Source organism: Balaenoptera acutorostrata, chromosome 3 (genome assembly GCF_949987535.1).
Source record: "Balaenoptera acutorostrata chromosome 3, mBalAcu1.1, whole genome shotgun sequence".
Lineage (NCBI taxonomy): Eukaryota > Metazoa > Chordata > Mammalia > Artiodactyla > Balaenopteridae > Balaenoptera > Balaenoptera acutorostrata.
In genome coordinates this window covers 52,660,575-52,683,597 of record NC_080066.1, presented here as the reverse complement: position 1 = coordinate 52,683,597, position 23,023 = coordinate 52,660,575, and the positions used below count along the sequence as shown (strand labels likewise).

Genomic DNA, 23,023 nt, shown 5'->3' with positions numbered 1-23,023 from the left:
CCCTGTCATACACAGATCTGAGCAGCCCCTGCTGGTCTTCTGAATGCATCACTCATCACCTTGGATCCAGGACTTCAACTTCTGCCCTTTGGAAATCATCCAAAATATAATGGACAAAATTGGCAACCACCCAAATGTCCAACAAGTATGCACTAGTTAAGTAATATGGTTCTACCTATACAGTGGAGTGTTATGCAAGCATTAAAAATCACTCTTGAGAAAATATTTTTGATCACATAGGAATTGCTTCTGCTATCAAGAGTGAAATAGGCAAAATAGTAAATGATTTGCTTATAGTATAACATCATTAAAGAAACTATGTTTAGAAGACTAGGATCATGTATGTTCTTTGGTTCTCTTGCTTTATATTTTTATGTACCTTCCAGATTTTCTACAATGTGCATGAATTATACTTATCATTTCTACTAAGTAAACAAAAAATATGGCTCTAGAAGAGATTCCTAAAATGAGTGAAAGTGTAGACAGAGATACCCTGGGGACCAGCACAAAGATCATTTTAGGAAGCTCTGGATCACTTCTCAGTTTTCTTCATTGACAACCATGGAATTCAATTAAACTCACAAAACATTTGTTGCATCCTTAACAAGCACAAGGCTCTGTGCTAGAAACTTTCATTCAGAAGAGCCAGAGACAAGGATCATTCACAGCAAAACGTGACCAGGCCTTTGAGGGCAAAGGGAAGGGAGTCTGAACTCTGAGTGACTCCAAATATTTTGCCAGGGACTGGGACATTCTCTACAATTTTCTAAATAAAATTTTCTTTCGTTTGCCTAAAAGTAAAAATTGACAACATGCAACACTTGGAGGAGGAGGGAAAATATGTCACAGAACTCAGTCCAACAAGACTTGCTGTACTGTAGAAGTCTTTTCTCTCTGGTTCTCGATGGTGGAGTGTGGGGGCGGCCAGTCTCGTATGCCCATGTTGGTGGGAAATCCTTAAAGCCCAATTAGACAGAGACACCTTTGCAGAACAGACACTTAGGAACCTGTTTTTACAAATCAAGGAGAAGCAACAATGATCTAGTGAAAATAGATCATTCTGACACGATACTTGCTGAAAAAAAATCTCAAAAGCATGCAGGGGGATTTCATGCCATAGACTTAATAATGCCAGAAATAAAATGAATCTCTTTACTTTCTACTTGGAAGGCTCAGAAACATGGTTTCTGTAGCTCATTAGCTATTAAAATTATTAACAAATTATTATTTTCAATTGAAAGTGGTTATGGTATTCATTATTTCCTCTCATGCCAAGACTCTCTTTAGTCTACTCAGAACATGAATTGTCCAAAGCAATCCAAAGTTTCTAAATAGTTTTGGACCAGGTTCACTGACTTTGGCCCAGGAAGCCACTCAGGGTTGAGTGGCTAAAGGAATCCGTTACGTAATTTATTGAGAACTTAATTGAGACTAATTATTATCTCTCATTGCCTTGCCTGAAGAACATCTGCCCAGCATCTGCTGTGACTCCATTTGGTTGGGATGTTTGAATTTTTCTGTGAAGTGAAATAAGGGGCATGAATATTTTATTGTGGATTTATCCCACTGTAACTTTTTATAGGAAACTGCTGGTTGTTTTATTAGCCAGCAGCGTTAATAGACAGTGTCTCTCCTGCTGGAGCCAAGGTTTGGGGTGTACTCAGAACACACTGCCTTAGCAAGATCTGCCCCTGAGGAGGAGGTGGGCGGGTCTGTGAAATATGTGGCTAAGTCAGTGTTTGGGAGCAGGGGGTGCAGATCCTGGACGGTTCTGTGATGTGTCCGCTAAGACCCAGGTCCATCCAGAAGGGGGCACAAGTTGATAACAGGTTGACCGTATATGACCGATCACTGGCATATCCATGTGAGAAATGAATAGGAGCCATTCACCCCATTTCACAGAGGGAAAAACAAAGTTTCAGAAGTTCAGCAGCCAAGATCATCAAAGACGTAGTGAGCCCAAACTAGAACCGAGTCTCTTGCCTCCTAGGAGGCTCCTGGCCATGACGAGGTGAGGATATTCTTAGGGGAAACAATATCCTTCACACTGTTTGGGAACCAGGGGCAGAAGAGGGCATATCCAGGACCACCAGAAGAGCTCCTGGAGGGGCAAGTACTTGAGATTGGACAACTGAGAGAAGTGAGGAGGCTGTGCAGGCAGAGGGAATAGTGTCTGAGTCTCCAGGTCTGGGAATATCAAGCAGTCTGGAGAGGGAGGAACACATGGGGCCAACCAAAGCCAGGGGGGTAAGGCTGGTCATCCTACCTTGATCTGTCCTGTCTTATTTTCCTTAGTGCAGAGTCTTGTTTTTGTTTGCTTTCATATATTCATGAAAATATCTGCAATCCCTAGTGGGATGATGGAGGAGCATGGGATGAAGGAATGACTAAATTATCAGACTGGGCCTTGAGTGCAACTGGCCCCTTGAGTGGGACTTCAGGATGTGAAAGACAGTAAGCACTACGGAGCCATCGAAGGTTTTAGAGTGAGGAAGTCACATGACTGAAGCCATGGCAGAGGTGCACAGACTACTTGGAAGGAAAAAGAGATCCCATGGTGGGGAGGCCAGTTAGGAAACTGTTACAATACCCCAGGAAAGGGTTGCCATGGAAATGGGGAAGAGAGGCAGATTTGAGATCCCTTATGGGGGTTGGCTTGGTGGCACTTAGCAGCTGCTTGGACATGGCTCAGGGAGCAGCCCAAGCTGCCCTGTAACCCTGCATGGCTGGTCTCTGGAAAAGGAGGGGCTGCCAGTTTTGGCAGTGGGGCAAAGAGGAATGGTTTGTGACCTTGCCCACCCAGAACCAGAGGTGTGGTGGGACCCCTGCTGTCCTCTAGGTTGTCAATCACACAGGCCTGGAGTTCCCAAGGTGGAGAGTCAGGAGGCCTGTGCATCAAAATACTGATGGAAATCATAAGTAAGCTCTGGGAAAAGGAAAGAGAAAGGGAAGGGAAGGGAAGGGAAAGGAAAGGAAGGGAAGGAAAGGAGGGCCATGGGAACAAAGGAGCCCAAGACTGAACAAGGAGAGGGCTGAGATTCCTTGGAGAACAGAGGAGGAGGAGGCTTCAGAGAAGTAGAAGGCAGGTGGCAAGAGCTCCCAGCACCTGAGAAGTCAAGGAGGAACGAGCAAAAATCAGGCAGAGCGGTTGCCAGGGTCAGAAGTGTCAAAACTGTCATCTACACTAAGGATTGTTATGACAAGTTATGTTCACCAAAGATCCTTCGTCATTTTAGTTAATGCGGGAAGGAAGACGCCGCAGGATGCCAGCCACCAAGCAGGATTGGGGCCCCGCATCACCGGCCATCTCCACATGGCTCTGGCCTGGATGTCTGTCACCCCTGGGGAATTTCTTCCCAGGCGCACTGTGGACATGACCTTTACAAGCCACACCAGCAGGGCCACCACTTCTAATACAGCAGCATGTTATGAGGCACCAGGGATTCGAAATAGACCAACAAAGTGTAACCGTGGAGGCTGTTGTCCAGGGGCCTGGCTGGCTCCTGTCTGCTCTGGGGATGTCCGGAAGCGCCTTTGGCAGGAGGGGCACAGGGAGCAAATGTGAGGCTTGAAATTAAAGATAGTCGTGTGTGGGGAAGCGGGCAGAGCTGTAAATTCCCTTGCTCATAAAGCTGCACGCCAGAACCCTTGCAGGGCGAGCTTGGAGACAGAGTCAGCCAGCTTTTCAGGCTGGTCGTGTTGGAGCCCTGCCCCTGCCCCTCTGAACACAACGGCCTTTCCCCTCTGTACCCCTTCCAGAAGACACAGAGCTGGCTCACTCCAACTCTGGAGAACTCCCCCTAGGAACATTTTCAGAGAATCTTGTGAAATTCTGAGCATTTTCATAGCCAAAGCGAGGCAGTGGCAGGGGTGGAATGTCAGGGAGGTCTGCTTGCATGTTTTCATGTTGAATAATTTTGTGGGGCTGGGCAGCTGGGCCAGCTGGGCAGGGGCTCCTGCTGGCGTTACTCAGGCCTCTGGGTATTTCTACAGCCCACTCTTCAGGATTTTGGTGTTGGTTTCAAACTGGTACCACTCAAACTGCTGTCTTGGGAAAACCATGTCACATCATGAATCTGGGGGAGTCTTTTTTTCCTAATCGTTTTAGGACAAAATTCTTGGGACTCACCTATTAAGCCAACCAAAAGACAAATTACAGGAAGGTGGGGACAAAGCATTGACGGAGGACCCGTGTGGCAAGCCAGTGGTATAGAGTGGCCTCTTCAGGTCAGAGCCAGAGGAAGACACACATCCAGCCTCTCTGGTTTAGGTTCAGAACCACCATAGCTGCCTCCTTGGAAAATTAAAGTGAGAAGTCCTAGACCAGAGGCTGCGGAACCAAATTCCACAGCAGACATGGCTTGGCTTGCACAGGCGTCTTAAGGTTTTAGAGTTCATTTCCAACATTTTAAAACCAGATTGCAATAAGACTCTGAATTTTCAACATTACTTTTAAAAAGGAAAGATGTGGCAATACTTGACCCACATGGCAACTGTGGGCTGGAGCCCGGTGGCTCCCAGGACAGGCCACCGTGTTCATTCTCAGTTGACCACAGTCGCTGCCACTCTCAGAAGTCAAGGTCAGTTAGTACATACTGACCTGGCTCTGGGTTGTGTAAGCATTTTTCTTATAAAAATGTTTATATGTACAGAAAAATCTGAGTTTAACTAATAAACAACTATGCCCACACCTCCCAATTTTAACAAATTTTCATGATTGCCATATTTTAAGTAATCTAAAGTAATAGCATGTTATTAAAATAATATAATACAGACACATTAAAAGTCCCCCTTGACCCCTCCCAGTGCCATTCTTCTCCCCTCCTCCATTAGTGGATATGCTTCCCCCGCTAATTTTCAAACTTTTACCATATATGCATATATCCACAAACAAGAGAGTATTGTTTGGTGCATTTAAACAGGCTTTGAGCGTATGTATGTTCATCTTGCCTTTGGGATCTAGCCACGTTGCCACTGTGGCTCTGGTACACCCATTTTCTTTGCTCTATGTGATTTCATCTTAGGTATTTAGTCATTTGCCATTGATGGACATTTGGGTTGTTTGCCAGTTGGGGCTTATGTAAACAATTATGCAGTGACCATCCTTGTCCAGTTTCCTTAGACACATGTGCAAGTTGTATCCCAGAAGTGTAATTACACAGTCATAGGTCTGCACACCTTGAGCTTTCCTCCAAAGGCTTAACCTAACGTTACCGTGTCACCAGCACTGTAAGGGATCCCATTGCTCCAGTCATGAACAAATTTGGTTTAGTCAGACTTTGTAGTGTTGCCATCTGGTGGGGAGGAAATGGTGCCTCATTGTTTGATTTTTTAAATTCCCCTGTGCTGTAGTGAGGTTGAGTGTTTTCATATGTTAAGAGGATATTTATATTTTTTCTGTGATTTATCCTCCTGTTGTTTGCGCATTATCCTGTTGGGATACTTATCTCTTACTAATTGATTTACGAGCATTCTTTATACATCTTGGATTATAAATATTTTCCCTTATTTGAGGCCTCTTTTTTCACCTATGGTGTCTTTGAGTAGAAGCTTTTATCTTTAATTTAGTTAAATTGGTTAACTTTAAATTTAAGAATTGTGCTTCTTTTGTCGTGTTTGACAATTTCTTCCTGATTTTTCAACTACAAATGTGTTTTCCTATGTGTTCTTCCAGAACTTTTAAGGTTTGGCTTTTCTTGCATATAAGAAGACTTTAACACATCCAGAATGTCTTTTTCTGTATAGTATGAGCTGAGACAATGAATTAATTTCTTCCATATGATAACCTGTTGCCTCTCCTCTGTATTATGTAATGGCTAGTTCACCCCATTCCCACCGATTGATAAGGCTGTATTTATGGTAACCAAGATAACAAAACACACCATGCTTTCTGACCACAAGAAAATTACATTGGGAATAAGCAGTAAAAAGATAGTGACCCACTTTTCTCTATATTTTTGGAAATTAAAAATATATATAACTCATGGGTTAGGAGGAAATGATTTTGGAAATTACAAAATATTCAGAACTAACAATTAACATTTATTTTATTCTCCCTGTTTTTGGGAAGCTGTGGATTATATTTCTGTTCTTTTGATAGTTATCCTTAAATGTGACCCAGGTACCTTAACTATAATGGTTTAAGTAGAGTCCAAAGTACTCAGAATCGCTAGCCTCTTCCTAAACAACACAGTGCCCTTAGTGCATGTGACCCTCAAACAGCCTCTACTTGTTCCTGTTATTATGTGGAGATTTGGTGTTACTATATTGAAAAACCAAAAATATTCTGGTATAACAAAAAGTTATATTAATTAGATGAAACAGACAAAATTCCTAGAAATACAAACTACTCTAACTGACTCAAGAATAAATAGATAACCTGAACAGATCCATAACAAGTAAAGAGATTGAATTAGTAATAAAAAAATTCCCACAGAAAAAAAGCCCAGGATCAGATGGCTTTACTAGTGAATTTTACCAAACATCTAAGGAAGAATTAGTATCAATTTTTCACAATCTCTTCCAAAAAGTAGAAAAGAAAGCACTTTACAACTCATTCTATGAGGCCAGTATTACCCTGATAACAAAACCAGACAAAGGCATCACAAGAAAACTGCATGCCAATATTGCTTATGAATATAGACACAAAAATCCTCAACAAAATATTAGTAAATTGAATCCAGCAATATAAAAAGTATTATATACCATGATCAAGTGGAAACTTATGCTGGGAATGCAAGGTCCATTTATCATCTGAAAATCAAATAATGTAATATATCAATCACATCAGTAGAATAAAAGACAAAACCACATTATTGTCTCAACACAAACACACACAAAGTATTTTCAAAATTCAATACTCTTTCATGATCAAGACACTCAACAAACTAGGAATAGACGGGAATTTCCTCAACCTCATGAAGGGATCTACCAAAAGCCCACAGGAACCATCATACTTAACGGTGAAAGACTAAAGGCTTTTCCCCTAAGAGAGGAACAAGACAAGAATGTCTGTTTTCACTGCTTATATTCAACATTGTACTGGTGGTTCTAGCCAGGGCAATTAGGCAAGAAAATGAAAAAAAAAAAAAAAAAAGGCATCTAGGTTAGAGATGTAAAACTATATGTATTTGCAGATGACATGATCTTCCATATAGAAAATTCTGAAGAATCCAGTAAAGAGCTACTAGAACTAACATATTTTCTGGAAAAACAAAATTCAACTGAGTAAATTCAAAGATCTAATTGGCTTTATTTATCAACTCATGCATCAGTCAGGATCCCATCTAGCAACTAGAAGAGCACTCCAAGGGGTTGTACAAATGGGAGATTTTTACTGGCAGAAAGAGGGTGGGCAAGAAAAGTATTAACAAAAGAAAAGATTGCTTCAATCCAGACCATCTTCTTCTGGGGGAAGGGAAGGGCTTTATCATAACATTACCTCACTAGTGTTGATCAGGAAATTTCAGATTGACTCTTAAAGGTCACATTTCTGGAAGGGATTGAAACTGTAATTAAGTATTTGTTTGCTTTCATGGGGGGCAAATGATACCACTTTGGGCTTGTTGTTTTTAACATACGAGTTGAGCAAGGTTACAGGATGTGAGAATGATATACAAAAATCAATTCTTTTTCTATACCCTTGCAATGAATAGTCTGAAAAGGAAATGAAGAGAATAGTTCCATTTACAGTAGCATCAAAAACAATAAAATACTTTGGAATAAATTTAACAAAAGACTTATACACTGCAAATGACAAAACATTATTGAAAGATGTTAATGAATATCTAAATACATCCCATTAGAAGGCTTAGTGTTGTTAAGAGGGCAATACTCCTCAAATTGACCTACTGATAAAACATAAATCCCTATCAAAATTCCAGTTGTCTTTATTGCGCAAATGAACAAGCTGATCCTAAAATTTATGTGGAATTGCAAAGGGTTCCAAATAGTCAATACAATCTTTAAAAATAAGAACAAAGTTGGAGGACTTATGCTTCTTAGTTTCAAAGATTACTACAAAACTAGAGTAATCAAGACAGTATGGGACTTGCATAAAGAGAGACATATAGAACAATGTAATATAAATGAGTAAATAAATATTCTCACATTTACTATCAGTTAATTTTCAACAATGCAATAGAGAAAGAATCATCTTTTCTATAAACGGTACTGAGACTCTGTATGTCCACGTACAAAAGATAGAAGTTGGATCCCTAGCTTATACCATAGACAAAAAATTAACTCAAAATGGATCAAGCACCTACATGTAAGTGCTAAAGCTATAAAACTCTTACAGGAAAACATAGGCATAAATCTTCCTGACTCTAGATTAGGCAATGGTTTCTTAGATATGAAAGCAAAAGCACAAGCAACGAAAGAAAGAAATAAACTGAACATTATAAAAATTTAAAACTTTTGTTCTTCAAGGCCATGAAGAAAATGAAAAGATAACCCAAAGAAGGGAAAAAAAATGTTTTCATAAATCTTATATCTGAAAAAATAATTTTATCTAGACCATATCAAAAACTCTTACAACTCAATAATAAAAAAAACAAATAACCCAATTAAAAACTGGGCAAATCATCTGAACATTCTTTTTTTTTTTTTTTGCTAATGTGAATTTTCTTTATTATTGAAACTTTCTCAGATTATGCAATTCTTTAGTAAAACAGTATTGAGTCACTAACAATAGGAAACATGTTTTTCACACATTTAGTAGAACACAAATTGAACAGACATTCTCAAAAGAAGATACACAAATGGCCAATAAGCACATGAGAAGATGCTCAACATCATCAGCCATCAGGGAAATACAAATCAAAACCACAATGAAATTCAACAAGTAGTATTGGGGAAACTGGATATCAAAATACAAAAGAATGAAGTTGGACCTTTACCTTATACCATGTACAAAAATAAGCTCAAAATGGAGCAAAGACCTAAATATAAGAGTTATAGATAAAACTCGGAATAAAACATAGGAAAAAAGCTTCATTACATTGGATTTGGTAATGACTTCTAATTAGATATGACACCAAAAGCATAGGCAACAGAAGGAAAAATAGATAAATTGGACTTCAAAATTAAAAACTTTTTTGTATCAAAGGACATAATCAACAAAGTGAAAAGGCAACCCAAAGAATGGGAGAAAATATTTGCAAATCATATACTTGATAAAGAAGCAATATGCAGAATGTATAAAGAATTCCTACAACTAAACAACAAAAGGCACCCAATTAAGAAATAGGCAAAGAACATGTTTACTCATTTCTCCAAAGAAGATATGCACATGGCCAATAAGTACATGAAAAACTGCTCATCATCACTAATCATTAGGGAAATTCCAATCAAACCACAATGAGGTAACCACTTCATACCCATGAGGATAGTTATTATTAAAAACAGCAAATAAGTGTTGGTGAGGATGTGGTGAAATTGGAACCCTTCTACATTGTTGAATGGAATGTCAAATGGTACAGCCACTGTGGGAAACAGTATGGTGGTTCCTCAAAAAACTAAACACAGAATTACCATGTGATCCAGCAATTTCACTTCTGGGTATATACCCAAAAGAACTGAAAGCAAGGACTCAAACAGAAATTTGTACAACCATCTTCATAGCAGCACTATGCACAATAGTCAAAAGGTGGAACACAAGTGTCCCTCTCTGGACAAATGGATAAATGAAATGTGTTACATGTGTACAATGGAATATTATTCAGCCTTCAAAAGGAAGGAAATTCTGACACATGCTGCAACATGGATGAACCTTGAGGACATTATGCTAAGTGAAATTAGACAGTCACAAAAGAACAAACATTGTATGATTCCACTTATATGAGGTACCTGGAGCAGCCAAAGTCATAGACACAGAAAGTAGGATGATAGTTGCCAGGGGCTGGGGGGAGAGGGTAATAGGAAGTTATTGTTTAATGAATCTAGAATTCAGTTTGGGAAGATGAAAAGTTTGGGAGAGAATGGTGAGGGTTATACAACAATGTGAATGTATTTAATGCTACTGAAGTGTACACTGCAAAGTGGTAAAAATGGTAAATTTTGTATACATTTTACCACAGTGAAATGAAACCACAATGGGATACCACTTCTCACCCACTAGGATGGCTATAATCAAAATGAAAGATAATAGAAAAAATTTATGAGAGTGTGGAGAATTTAGAATTTCATACACTACTGTAGAAATGCAAAATGGTGTAGCTGCTTTGGAAACAGTCTGGCATTTCTCAAATTGTTAAACTTAGCGTTAGCATACGATCCAGCAATTCCACTCCTTGGTATATACTCAAAAAAATGAGAACATATGTCCACACAAAAATTGTACACAGATGCTCATTGCAGCATTATTCCTAATAGCCGAAATGTGGAAACAACCCAAATGTCCATCAGCTGATGAACCGATAAATAAACATGGTGTATCTATACAATCAAGTATTATTCAATGATAAAAAGGAATGAAATACTAATAGATGCTATAACATGGATGAGCCTTGGAAACATTATGCTAAGTGAAAGAAGCTAGGCACAAAGAACCACATGTTATGTGATTCCATTTATATGAAATGTCCAGAAGAGGCAAATCTATAGAGACAAAAAGTAGATTAGTGATTGCCTGGGGCTGAGAGGGATGGGAGGGGGGGCATGTATTGGGAGATGACAGCTAAGAGGTGTGGAGTTTCTTTTGGGGGTTATAAAAATATTCTAAAATTGATTGTGGTGGTGATTTCACACCACCACAATATATTTCAGAATATACTGAATTGTTCTCTTTACATGGATGAATTGTATGGTATGTGAATTATGTCTCATTGGAACTGTTAAAATAGTTCTTCTACTTGCTAATGTATGACCTTGGGCAAGCCACTTAACCTCTCTGTGCCTTGATTTCCTCACCTGTAGAATGGCTCTCCAAAGGATTGTTACAGGGATCAAATAATTTGAATCATGTTAAGTGCTGAGGACATTGCCTGGCACATAGGAAGCTCCTGAAACGGTTAGCTGGTGCAATATCTAGAGAAATCATTCTTAAAACATTTTCCCTTAAGCCATGTTTTAGCAAAGCATTGAAGTCTTCCCTTCCTTCCCTTCTCCCTCCCTCCCTCACTCCCTTCCTTCCTTCCTTTCTCTTCCTTTCCCCAGCACTTGAAAACTAACCACAGTGACTCAAGAACCTTTTCAGGAAAACGCAGCAAGTTCTCAGACCCTGACCCAGCCTGATTTCAGGATGGAATTATGTCCTCCAGCAGAAGCTCACATGCACAGGCCGATGTATTCGCTCCTCATCATGCACTCCAGGCTCTCATTTCCTCCTATAAAAAACAAATATGTGAATAATATTACTTTTCAGGGAAATATATATGAGAACTCATAATTCTCAAGTTTAAATGGAGAAATGCTGAATTGAAACTTCGTACGCAGCTCTAAAGCGTCCCCCTCTGTCCCCTGGGAGAACATCACAGCCCAGCTTGCTAAGTCCCGGTTGTACCTCCTAACCCCACTCCTTTCACAGACATCTGTTCAATAAAAGCAGCCACGTATCTTCGGAGACTTTAAATGGCACATGTGTTTTGATTGTTCTCATAACGGAGTTGCTGGCTCCAATCTGCCCTGAGCTGTGAGAGTGGCTCGGGCAGACAGAGAGTCTGTCGCTGCCGAGTCCTCCGTGGTGTTTTTGGGACAAGGCCCAGGAGGTCCGGCTCTTGGCCAGCCGGCCTCTGCCACGTCTCCTCACCCCAGGCTGGCGGCACACGTGGTGACCACAGCCCGGGTGCCCTGGGAGAGGCCTTGTCATCCACGGGAAGGCAGAGCGGTGTTAGCCTGACCTTGGCCAGACGTTCACAGCCTAGGGGCCAGCAGCCCTGCACCAGGGAGAGAGGGAAGAGACTCCCATCCTTGGAGCTCCCCTGCAGGCATCTCCCTGGGGCCTTTACCTGCCGTAAGGTCACCATCGGGTCCTCACAGCTGTGCGCCCAGTTCTTGCCCCTGCTTTATGGATGAGGGCCAGGTGCTCAGAGGAGAGAGATAACTCGCACCAAGTTATAGGACTCAGCACTCAAACAGGTTTTTCATATTCCTCTCATCTGAATCACACAAATTTATTGAAAATTTTTTAAAAATTAAAACTAATTTGTTTTGGTTCCGAATGCCCGCATAGACTGCCTATTCCAGAGGGCTTTGAGGAATAGCAGCTCCTCTGAATGAGATGAATGCCTAGACTGAGAATAATAGTTACAGCAGTAATAACAGCTGCTAGTTATCAGGCCCATAGAGTGCGAGGCCTGCGCTGACCATGTGGCAGAGGCTTGAGTACTGACTTGTCCAAGGTCACACAGCTGGCAAGTTGGTGGAGTGGACTCAAGTCCAGGCCCATCTGACACCAGCGTCCTGAATGTGACCTTCTGAGACTTTAAGAATGTCTGATTCTAGTAAGTGGGCACCTTTTACTCTCAGGGCATCCTGATGAGGTTGGTCAGGTATTCCCTAACCAGAGCAAGATTGTATAAATACAAAAAGGAAGCTTCTGGGTTGGGGCACAGAGGACCCACCCACTTAATAGCTAGCGGGCCTTAGGCCAGTCTTGCTGTCTCTCCAAGTCGGTTTCTCCATCCGTGAAGCAAGACCAGCAGGCCCTGAGCCACCTTCCTCTGGGAGTTCAGGTGGGTGTGAAGGCAAGATGGTGGTGGGAAAGGACTGGGCACAAACGGGAGGGACACCTTGGAGACATGGGGCTGACCCACAGGGGGAAATGCAGGCCTGTTCCTTCAAACTCTCTCTTGGCAGAGGAGAAATGAGAAATGAGATCTTTGATCTGTTTGCTTTCCAAATCAGACTGCCTGAGCCTTCCTGGGCTAGAAATGGACAGGGTCACTCTTCAGGCCAGACTCTTTAGCAAGGTGCACTGACCCACTGGCCCACTGACCCAGGTCACCAAATCCCAAGGGGAGACAGCAGCCAAGCCCTGGCTGAGGCCGAGCCTTCCCCTCACACATGCTGCCCACCGCCAGGTCCCTGGCCTCCCTCCCCTGCTGGCCTCCAGCGTCTCGGACGCGGCACAGGTCTCCCACAGGTCATCTACTCTGCCATTTGGCCCAGATGACTTCCATGAGGCACTGCCAGTGGGCAGGAGTGGCCTTTCTAGACAGATGGGTCCACGAGAGGAAGCTCCCTGTCTGTCCTGGAGCCACTGCTTCCAGCCCTCAGCCATTCGCAGCATTTCCTTCTCACGCAGATGTCCCCTCTCACGTTCTCACTCATGCTTCCCGCCCACGCGCAGTCTGCTTGACCAGAGGCTCCCAAGTCATGAGACAGCTCGCATCAGGTCTTGTTTCCAAAGCTTGGGTGTCACCCCAAGATTGAGGGTCTGTGGAGCCCACTCTGTAGGCATCAAACCAAATCTGCTAAGGGGCGCCCGCAAGGCCTCTCCTCTTCACCCTCATTCCACTCTGCGTTTACAGCACTGGCAACCCTTCTCCCCAGTTCTCCCCCGGGTCAGCAACCTGTCCTCATGGCTAAATCCAGGGGATGCTCTTCAGGCCTCATTCAACCAACCCTTCCTGGCGTCTCTTGCACCGTCCTCCTGCCCTCCCTAGCCTTGCTCGTCGCCTCTTCTCCTGCTCCTCAGAGCCTCCCATGACTGATTCCAACCCCAGGTGCTTGTATTCCCCAGCCCCTACCCCTGCCCTCTGTCCTCCTGTATAAGCTCCCTGGATGAGTTGTTCTTACCCTTGATGTCTACCAGGATTTATTGCTTTTGACTTCCAACCCTGTGTCTCCAATCAGGCAGCACCCTTGAACGCCAGAACTGCACCTGCAGACCCTTCCCAGCACCACTCAGCGACCCAGCGACTGCCTTCAAAGTGATGCCCACCTTTCTGCCCCCAGGCCAACTCCCCTCCCTGTGTTCTCCCTCCCAGTGGAGGCACCACCAGCATCCTCTGGACCAGTCAGAATCCTGAGCTTGATTCTTGCCTCCTTTCTCTCCATGACCCCACATACCCAAAGCCCTGTCAAAACCCTTTCATAGTCTTGTATCAGTGCCTGTTTTCCATTTCTCCACTGCCTTCATGAAAACCATCATCTTGCCCCAGGGCACATGATTACTGGATACCGCCCAAGGAAACCTCCCTCTTACCCACCCTGAAGTACCCTCCAAGGATTGGCCATCCCAAACTCGCAATTGTTCCTCAACACTTCATGGGCAGGCGCTGTCTGTCAGAGCGCTGAGCCCTGCTTCTTTGGTTGGCCAACTTCACTTTGACTTCGGGACCCAACTCAAGCTCCATTTCCTCCGCTGCACTTAGCAGATAGTGAAGACATTGCCTGTTTACATGCTTCCCTCTCCCCCAAGGACCACACACTTGACTGAGCTTTGTGAAGGTGGGACGCTGAGCTGAGTGCCCTGGCCCTTGATTCAGGGCTTGGCATGAAGTTGATACCCACGTGTCTGGGGGACAGATAAGATGAGGTTGGACAAAGTAACCATCCCAGTAGCAGAAATCTCTTTAACCTGCCCTGCAGCTTTCTGGAGCTTTTGGACTGTTTCATATCCTTCTTTTCATGCTGTGGTATTTTACATGTAAAATACATGGTATTTTACAAGCATATTTGATGCTATGCTTGGAATTTGCATGTCTCTATAACAGATGCTCAGAGAATCACATACAGTCATCTAGTTTCCTTACTTTGATTAATTTAGCTAATGTAAGGAACGTTCCTGATTCAGAGATAGGCACAGATTAGGTGCTCAGTCAATGCCAGATCCTTACTACTGACCCATTTTGGAGATGGATAAAGTTGACACCATGGATAGACCACTTGTTATCTTGAACACTTGTTGTGTTGAAATACAACAGCTCACATTTTTTTTACAATATGAAGTTGTTGAAAATAAATGACCCACCAGTGTACTCTTTTTGGTTATCTATACTTGAGATTCACTTTATATTCAACATAAAATAACTGTGTTAGAAGAATGTGATCCTGAAGATGCCATTGTTTCTTTGTGAGACTCACATTTCAGCAGATTTCATGAGATCTTTACCTAGTTTAAGTCTCAGCCAAATCAAGACTGAATAGAAACTGAATTTTGAATGTAAGATAAAATTTCTCAGGACTGTTAATGTGATGCATGTAGTAGGCAAAATAATGACCCCCAAAGATGTCTACATCCTAATCCCTGGAACTCATGAAAGTGTTAGGTTACTTGTCAAAGGGAAGTTAGAGCTGCAGGTGGAATTAGGTTGCACGGGTCTCCCCTGAAAGATGTCACCAGAGCCAGGAGAGAGGCATGTAACCGACTCCTCAGTGTCCTCAGAATGAACCCACCCTGCCAACACTTGGATTTTTAACTTCCGGCCTCCAGAGCCGTAAGAGAATAAATTTCTGTTGTTTTAAGCCACCCAGCTTCTGGTACTTTTCACGGCAGCTCTAGCAAACTAATACAGTTTGCTAATCAGCCGGCTTATGCTGGATTATCTGAGTGGGTCCAGTGTAATCACAAGGGTCCTAAAAGCAGAAGACGGAAGCAGAAGAGAAAGTTGGAGTGATGCGATGTGAGAAGAACTCGGCCTGAGTTGCTGACTTTGAAGGCTGAAGAAGGCACCACAAGCCAGGGAATCGGGGCAGTGTCTAGAAGCTGGAAAAGGCAAGGAAGCAGAGTCTTCCTGGAGTCTCCGGAAGGAAACAGCCCTGCCAGCACCTTGATTTTAGCCCAGTGAGACCCACGTCAGATTTCCAACCTCTAGAAATGTAAGATAATCAATCTGTGCTGTTTTGAGCCATTAAGTTTATGGCAATTTGCTACAGCAGCAATTAAAAAAGAATATAGGGTCTCAGGTAGTGACAGAGCTGCCCAAGGCCTAGTAGTCCCCCCTCATCTGTGGGCCATACATCCCAAGCCCCCCAGTAGATGCCTGAAACCCATGATAGTACTGAACCCTATAGATACTTACATACTATGTATTTCCTGTGCTAACCGGCAGGGAGCCTATACAGCGTGGATAAGCCAGGCAAAGGGATGGTTCACGTCCAGGTGGGACCAATTGGGTTGGTGGGAGATTTCATCCCACTGCTCACAACAGCATGCAGTTTAAAGTTATGAATTGTTTATTTCTGGAATTTTCCATTTAATGTTTTCAGGAACTGAAACTGGGGAAAGTGAAACCCCAGATAATGGTGGAAAACTGTACCCGATTAGAATGATTGAACTTGAAGTATGTACAGAGGAGCTACACCTGTGCTGGACAGGAGAGGCTGTCCTGACCCCGTGGGGACAGGGGAGGGGCCTGGATTAGGGAAGTGTTAATGGTGGCTTCATCAAGAATTACAGTTTTATTGCTTTTAAGAAGAACTGCTAACTCAAACTTGGCTAATGAATGTCGCTGTTAAGGTTTTCAGAGGATAAGAGTGAAAAAAGCTCAGACTTACATTGTAATTGTAATATACATTGTTGTGTGGAACAGCAGGCCTTTCCCAAGTTACTAGACTTGGGATCAATGGGATTTTACTCTGATGTCTGGGTGTGCGACGTCATCCCACTGCCCTAGATGGGCCTCCTGCAGCCAAGGTCCTTCAGGGGAAGTGGATTCTTTCAGCCACCAAAAACGAAGTTTTAGGAAGGCCACTTTTTCTCCCCATACCTCACTGAGGTGTTTGTCAAGATCAGAAGCAAAAAGGTCCAGCTGAAAAATAGCTCCGATAACCTGAAGCAGGTGCACCTGTGACAAAGAGCCGTCTTGTCGGCGGCTCGTCACGCGTTTCAGGCGGGGATAGGTCTGAGGATTCTTCTGGAAAGAGGAGGAGGGATGCATGGGCTCTTTTCCATTCTGTTATCCTTTTGCAAAGCACCAGACACCAGAGGTAAAGGAGAGAAGAACCTGGAGGGCTGGCGGTCCCTCCCAGCTCTACGGGAATCTGACCCCCACAGATCTGACTTTTCCAGCCAGTGATGGGGCAGGAGGAGCCCCCGAGGCAGGACTGCTGAGTCCTCCCAGCAGTTCACCATTCCCCCAGGTGTCCTGGATGTGACCTTTGTGTGAACAGAGTTGGCGTCCACATTCCCTAGAATACATGCTCTGATTGTGTGGCCAGGAATGGAGACGCTGGTACCCTATGGCAATGGCACTCATGCCCAGGGCAGTGACAGTCCCATGAGTGTGACATAGAGGTCCCATTTCCGAGGCTCGGCCCTGGGAAGCACAGGAAATACAAAATACAGGAGCAGGATTCTAAGCCATTTCACAGTTGGGGTCAGCACAATAATACCGAACAGGTCTCAACCTAAAACCTAACATTTATATTCACAAAGTTAATTGTAAAAGGCCAGGACAAAGGAGATCTGGCTGAGAGTCAGTTCATGAGAGAGAAAAACATAGTAGGCACTAACAGAGGTACAATGTGGTTGCTTTAAAAAAAGAAAAGAAATAGTGCAGAGTTGGGGAGTATTCATGAAAACAAGTCCCCATTTAAAGAGAAAATCATCACATTCTCTCTTGCTGCTTTCAGATCACACCTGGACCATTCTGCCCATGACAAATCAGCCCATTTTAAGAACAGTAGTGACTGATTAGAGACTTACAATGGATTGAGAATCTGCAAATTATTTTGATCAAGAGAAGAGAAAACTTAAAAGGGGAACAAAATGGGTAGAAGTTGGTTTGATTCTTTCGGTGATGTTTAAGCAGTTGTCAGGTACTGAAATGGGAGCAAGGCTGCATGCATGTGGGAAGTCTCCATTTCCCACCAAGGAAACACAAAATTATGGCAATAATAGTTATGTTATAGGGCTTATGTATGCCAGGTGCTGCCATAAGCAATTTGCAGGCAGTATGTTACTTGTCCTCATATCCCGAGGCCAGCACTGTGTTTCCATCCCCCGCAGCATGAGCAAGGGGTCTGACAAGAGGAGCTTCACTAGAGTTAGTCCCTGGGCCGTGAAGGGCAGAGTGATGAGCTCTGCCAAGGGGACTGGAGATGAGCTCTAGATGAGGTGGCCTGAGCTTGCCCCAGTGGACAAGGAGAAACCATGTCGGGATGGAGGGAGGGGCCTGGGTAGCCCCATCTTCTCAACATTTAGTCCAACACCTCTACTACCCCCAGCTGGTTCAAGCCACCCTTATCTCCCACCTGGACCATTGCAGTAGCCTCCTCCCCACTCTCCCTGTTGCCACCCCTACCCATTGTAGGCTGGTAGCCACACAGAGTCAGGGTGGCCCTGGAAGGCATGTCTTCCTTTCTCCAAACCCTCCAGGACTGCATCTCATTCAAGCAAGAACCACAGCAGCCAGCCAGGCCCTGCATAATCTCCCCCTGCTCCCTCTCATGTCCCTCTCTCTCCTGCTCACCCCCTCCCCCAGCCACACTGGACTCCCGGCTGCCCCTCAGCCCTGCCAGCACACCCCTCCACCAGGGCCTTTGCACCTGCTATGCCCTCTGCCTGCAAGTCTTCTCCCACAGAGCACAGGGCTTATGCCTCACTTCCTTCCAGTCGCTGCCCAAATGCCAGGCCATCCTTGCCACCTTGAACAAAATAGCGCCAACCCCCCTCATCTCCTTGCTGGTCTGCCCTGTGCTGCATTACTTTTCTCTAAAGCACTTACTATGGTGTGGCATATTCTCTCTGCATATAGGTTATATACACTCTATTACATTATATTGTATTCTGTTGTACATTGTTCATCCGTTTACTGTTTGTCCCCATTAGAATAGGAAGACTCAGAGGACAGGGCTTTGTTTCATTCACTGCCTCATCATCAGAACCTAGATGTTTCCAAACAGTGGGATGGCCTCATCAGATTTGGTTTCAGGTGGGATTTAGGACGATTCTGACTGATGTGAGAACTGAGTGGTTATCAGGGCTGACCATCCAGATGGAGCTGCTTTGTCAAGTAGTGAGCTCCTGGGAGCTGGGAATATTTGAGTCTTGTCCACGAACCAGAGCACAGAGAGTCTTTAAAAGGGCATTCAAAGCCCTGTTTGTGTCCTGAGAAATCATCATTCCCAAACTGCCTAGCCCCTTTCCAACACCCTAAGGCCAACAGAGACCTGACAGAATTGGGATCATTGAAATATTAGGCAGGTAGACAAAGTCTTAGTTGAGCACTTTCAGCTGATGGCCTCAGCGGCCTAGTCTTCCCACGGCCCACAGGTTGCCTCCTCGAGAATGACAGTCCCCACTCAGGAGGGCCCGCCACCCTTTGGAAAGCAGGGAGTCCTGATGTGTTTAAGCTGGGACTGGGGTGTCCTTTGTCGAGGGCTGTGCCAGTCAGCTTCTGCTGCAGTGACAAACAACCCCAATATCTCTGTGGGGTACAACAGCATCATGCTATTACAGAGCCCAGCAGTCAGGCGGCCCCTGTATTGGACCTGCTGTTCTCATGGCAGAGGACAGGAAGAGTGAGAGACAAACCACATAGTAACTCAAAGCTTCTGCTGGGATGTGGTCAGCTTCGTGTCCACTCACACCCCACTGAACAAAGATGGCACAAGACAGCAAGAGGGGGACGTAGGGGGGGCTTCCCTGGTGGCGCAGTGGTTGAGAATCTGCCTGCTAATGCAGTGGACACGGGTTCGAGCCCTGGTCTGGGAGGATCCCACATGCCGTGGAGCAACTGGGCCCGTGAACCACAACTACCGAGCCTGCGCGTCTGGAGCCTGTGCTCCGCAACAAGAGAGGCCGCGATAGTGAGAGGCCCGCGCACCGCGATGAAGAGTGGCTCCCACTTGCCGCAGCTAGAGAAAGCCCTCGCACAGAAACGAAGACCCAACATAGCAATCAATCAATCAATCAATAAAAAATCTAAAAGAAAAAAAAAAAGAGGGGGACGTAGGGACAATAAGTCAGTCTGCCGTTGTGGTGGGGGGCGGGGGGGGGCAGTTGCAGAAAGATTTCTGTACTGAGTAGGCCACTGAACCACTCTACTCAGAGAGCTCTGATATTCTGCTCTGATATTCCGGAATTATTTCCAAAGCCGACTGCAAAGCTGAGTCTGTCTCCTTCCCTCCCACAGCAGGCCCACAATTCCACCATCTGTCTGGAAGGCCCTTTGTTCTCTCACTGTTTTTTCTCTTTCCGGGTAGGTGGGTGGCAGGCCCGTGGAGCCCCTGCTCAGCGACCTGTGAGAAGGGCATCCAGCACCGGGAAGTGACCTGCATGTACCAGCTGCAGAATGGCACACACGTCGCCACTCGGCCCCTCTACTGCCCGGTGCCCCGGCCATCGGCAGTGCAGAGCTGCGAAGGCCAGGACTGCCTGTCCATCTGGGAGGCGTCAGAGTGGTCACAGGTGGGTGCCTGGGCTGCCGCCAGTACTGAAACCACCACCAGGGCCTCAGGGCCTTATCTGTAGCGACCCCAAAATGGTTCCTTTCCCTCCCTGCTGTTTTTGACACACCCTCACGTATCACAGTCCTAGCCAGACCCCAGAGCAGCTCAAAGCCATGTTCTAAAAGTCACATATTCTCAAATTCCATCAGAGATATCAACGTGGCCAAAAAAACATGGATAGTGTGTTTTTTTGATAATGTATATCACAGTACTGTTTGGTCCCATTTCCTGTGAAAATTCTCATGTAAATATAGATGGATGGATGGATGGATGGATGGATAGATGCATAGGAGATAGGTAGGTAGGCAGGTAGACAAATAAACACCTTTTAATCTCTTTTGTGCACTTTGGAACTGTAGGGTGGTCAGGTTGGGAATGTGGTTTCAAAGGCTTCCCTTCAGGTCCATGGCAGTCTTTGTGGAGCTGCCTTTGCAAGAGGCAGGAAGATGTTGGGAAGGACAGCTTTTAGTGTGTGAGTTGGTTACAAATCTCATGCCATAAAACATTTTGGAAAGAGGTCAATTAAGCCTTAATTTTTAACTTTGAAGACTGATCCTAGAAATATTTTATCTTCGGTAATATCATCCTTCAAGGCTTGGCATTGAGTTTGCATTAATGATTTTGATTGTTTGGCTATGAAACAAAAAAAATAGCTGAATAAAGGGCAAGCTTCCCTCAGGTCCTCCATCAAACGTGTTCTAGGAAAGTCAGAAAGGCTAAATCCAAGACACTCTTCAGTGTGGAAAATATTTTTAAAGTTCCTTTTTATTGCCAAGCAGTTGGAATTATTTTGAATAAGAAAGTATTCAGCCCGTTTTTAATGAACGAAAAGTCTGCCCTTGGCTGCTCTAAAACTGAGTTTACGTTTTAGGCAGATCTTGACGTGTACCCATTTAAAGACAGGCATTTTTTGCCTATCCTTTAAGATATTTTAGGAAAAGGACAGAGTTTTAACATTAAAAAATTGTTTTTCTTTACATGTACCTAGGTTAATAAGTTTAACATTCAATGGACTTTTGGGGAGGGGGATGCCTGCTAGAAGGGTAGGGGCAGGTGTGCAGTCTCTCTCCCTTGCCATGAGCCTTAGGGCCTTGATCACCTGGTTCTTGATCCAAACAAGATTTATGTTTTATCAGATCAAAACCATAAATTTTCCATTTATAGGTCTCTTATGGGGGAAAAATGCCTACTTAACAAAATAAACGAGGCTGACATAATCAACTATCATTACAGTATTGAAGAGCACCATTTTGGAAAGTGTGAGACAATTGGAGCAAGATTTAAAGAAATATCTCCATTCCTATTCCTATATCTCTGTGTTGCCTAATCCTAATCCTGAAATAGTATCCACACCAATCAGTCTAATTCTGGCTCAGCTCAGGCTCAAGAAAAATGCTTTTTTCTAAACATTTGACTCAGAATCAAATCTTTCCTCCATGAGGTGCTCACAAAACTGGTATTCCTTCCACTTTTCCAAGTACAGAAGCCCCTCTAACATTTCTTCTTCTGGAAACGAATGGGTTTAAATTTCTCGTGGGTGAGTTTTTATTGATGGTCTTGCCTGTATTCAGCCAGCAGTGTTGATCACTGTCACCACTACTCCCCAACTTCTTCCCAACTTCATTAGAATGAGGAAAAAAATATTGAGGAGGAAGCAAAAGGTAGCAACTCTCTTCTATCCTTGACTTCTTGTTCCCATCCCTGGATCAGAAGCCAAGAGAGAAGCCGAACATCACCCTCCTAGGTTCCTTCCAAGGTGACCCCAGCCTGCAGCACTGCCCTTCCTGAAGGCTTCCAACCAATAGGCTGCTGGTCAAAAGGGGTCAGGCCAGGGCTTGGTCAAGAAATAGGCTGGATATTGAGGGTTTAAAATTCAAGGGAAGAGGCAAGGAACACAGAGTAGAGAGAGACCAAGCAGGAACTCAAGCAGAAGTGGTGAGTAGGCCCCTAGTTGCAGAAGGAGCCAGTGGTATGGGTGCTGGTGCCAGGGAGGAGCCCGTGAGGCAGACGGTGAGCGTGGAGCTGATGAAATGGTCAGAAAGCATTGCCACATAGAGAAGCAGAAGGATGGGCCTTCAGTGCAGTAACCCAGGGGTTCCTGCAGCAGCCCTCCAGGCCCCACCCATCCTGCCCTGGGAGGCCCTGTGGGTAAAGCCTGCCAGGGACTGATTCCTTGCATTCGAGGTCCCTTTATTTTATTTTTTTAAATTTTTTAAAAAATATATTTTATTTATGTATTTTTGGCTGCGTCAGGTCTTAGTTGCAGCATGCAGGATCTTCATTGCAGCATGCGGGATCTTTTGTTGCAGAGCGCGGGCTCTTTGTTGCAGCGCACAGGCTTCTCTCTAGCTGTGGCATGTGGGCTCCAGAGCGTGCAGGCTCAGTACTTGCGGCGTGTGGGCTCTGTAGTTGTGGTGCGCAGGCTCCAGAGAACGTGGGCTCTGTAGTTTGCGGCACGTAGGCTCTCTAGTTGAGGCGCGCAGGCTTAGTTGCCCCACAGCATGTGGGATCTTAGTTCCCCGACCAGGGGTTGAACCCACGTCCTCTGCATTGGAAGGCAGATTCTTAACCAATGGACCACCAAGGAAGTCCCTTTAAGACCCACACAGAAGATCAAATACATGAGCTCTCCCAATTCCCCCCAGGTTATACCACAACCACCTGTGAAGCATGTGTATTTCTT

General features: G+C 44.5%; 1 protein-coding gene across 10 annotated transcripts in view; it reads left to right on the top strand.

Moving 5' to 3' along the window:
• Positions 1-23,023, top strand: part of ADAMTS17 (ADAM metallopeptidase with thrombospondin type 1 motif 17) — a 372,624-nt gene that overhangs the window by 314,783 nt on the left and 34,818 nt on the right. For 8 of the 10 annotated variants that reach the window (XR_009007372.1, XR_009007376.1, XR_009007375.1 and 5 more), the window contains one exon: positions 20,095-20,299. Coding sequence is in view for 3 of the 10 variants with exons in the window: in XM_057542046.1 (XP_057398029.1) it covers positions 20,095-20,299 (205 nt within the window). In the remaining 7 variants the exon portion in view is untranslated. Of the gene's footprint in view, positions 1-15; positions 1,152-11,197; positions 11,551-20,094; positions 20,300-23,023 lie in introns of those variants that run through there. The other 2 variants (XM_057542048.1, XM_057542047.1) reach the window with 2 other exon arrangements.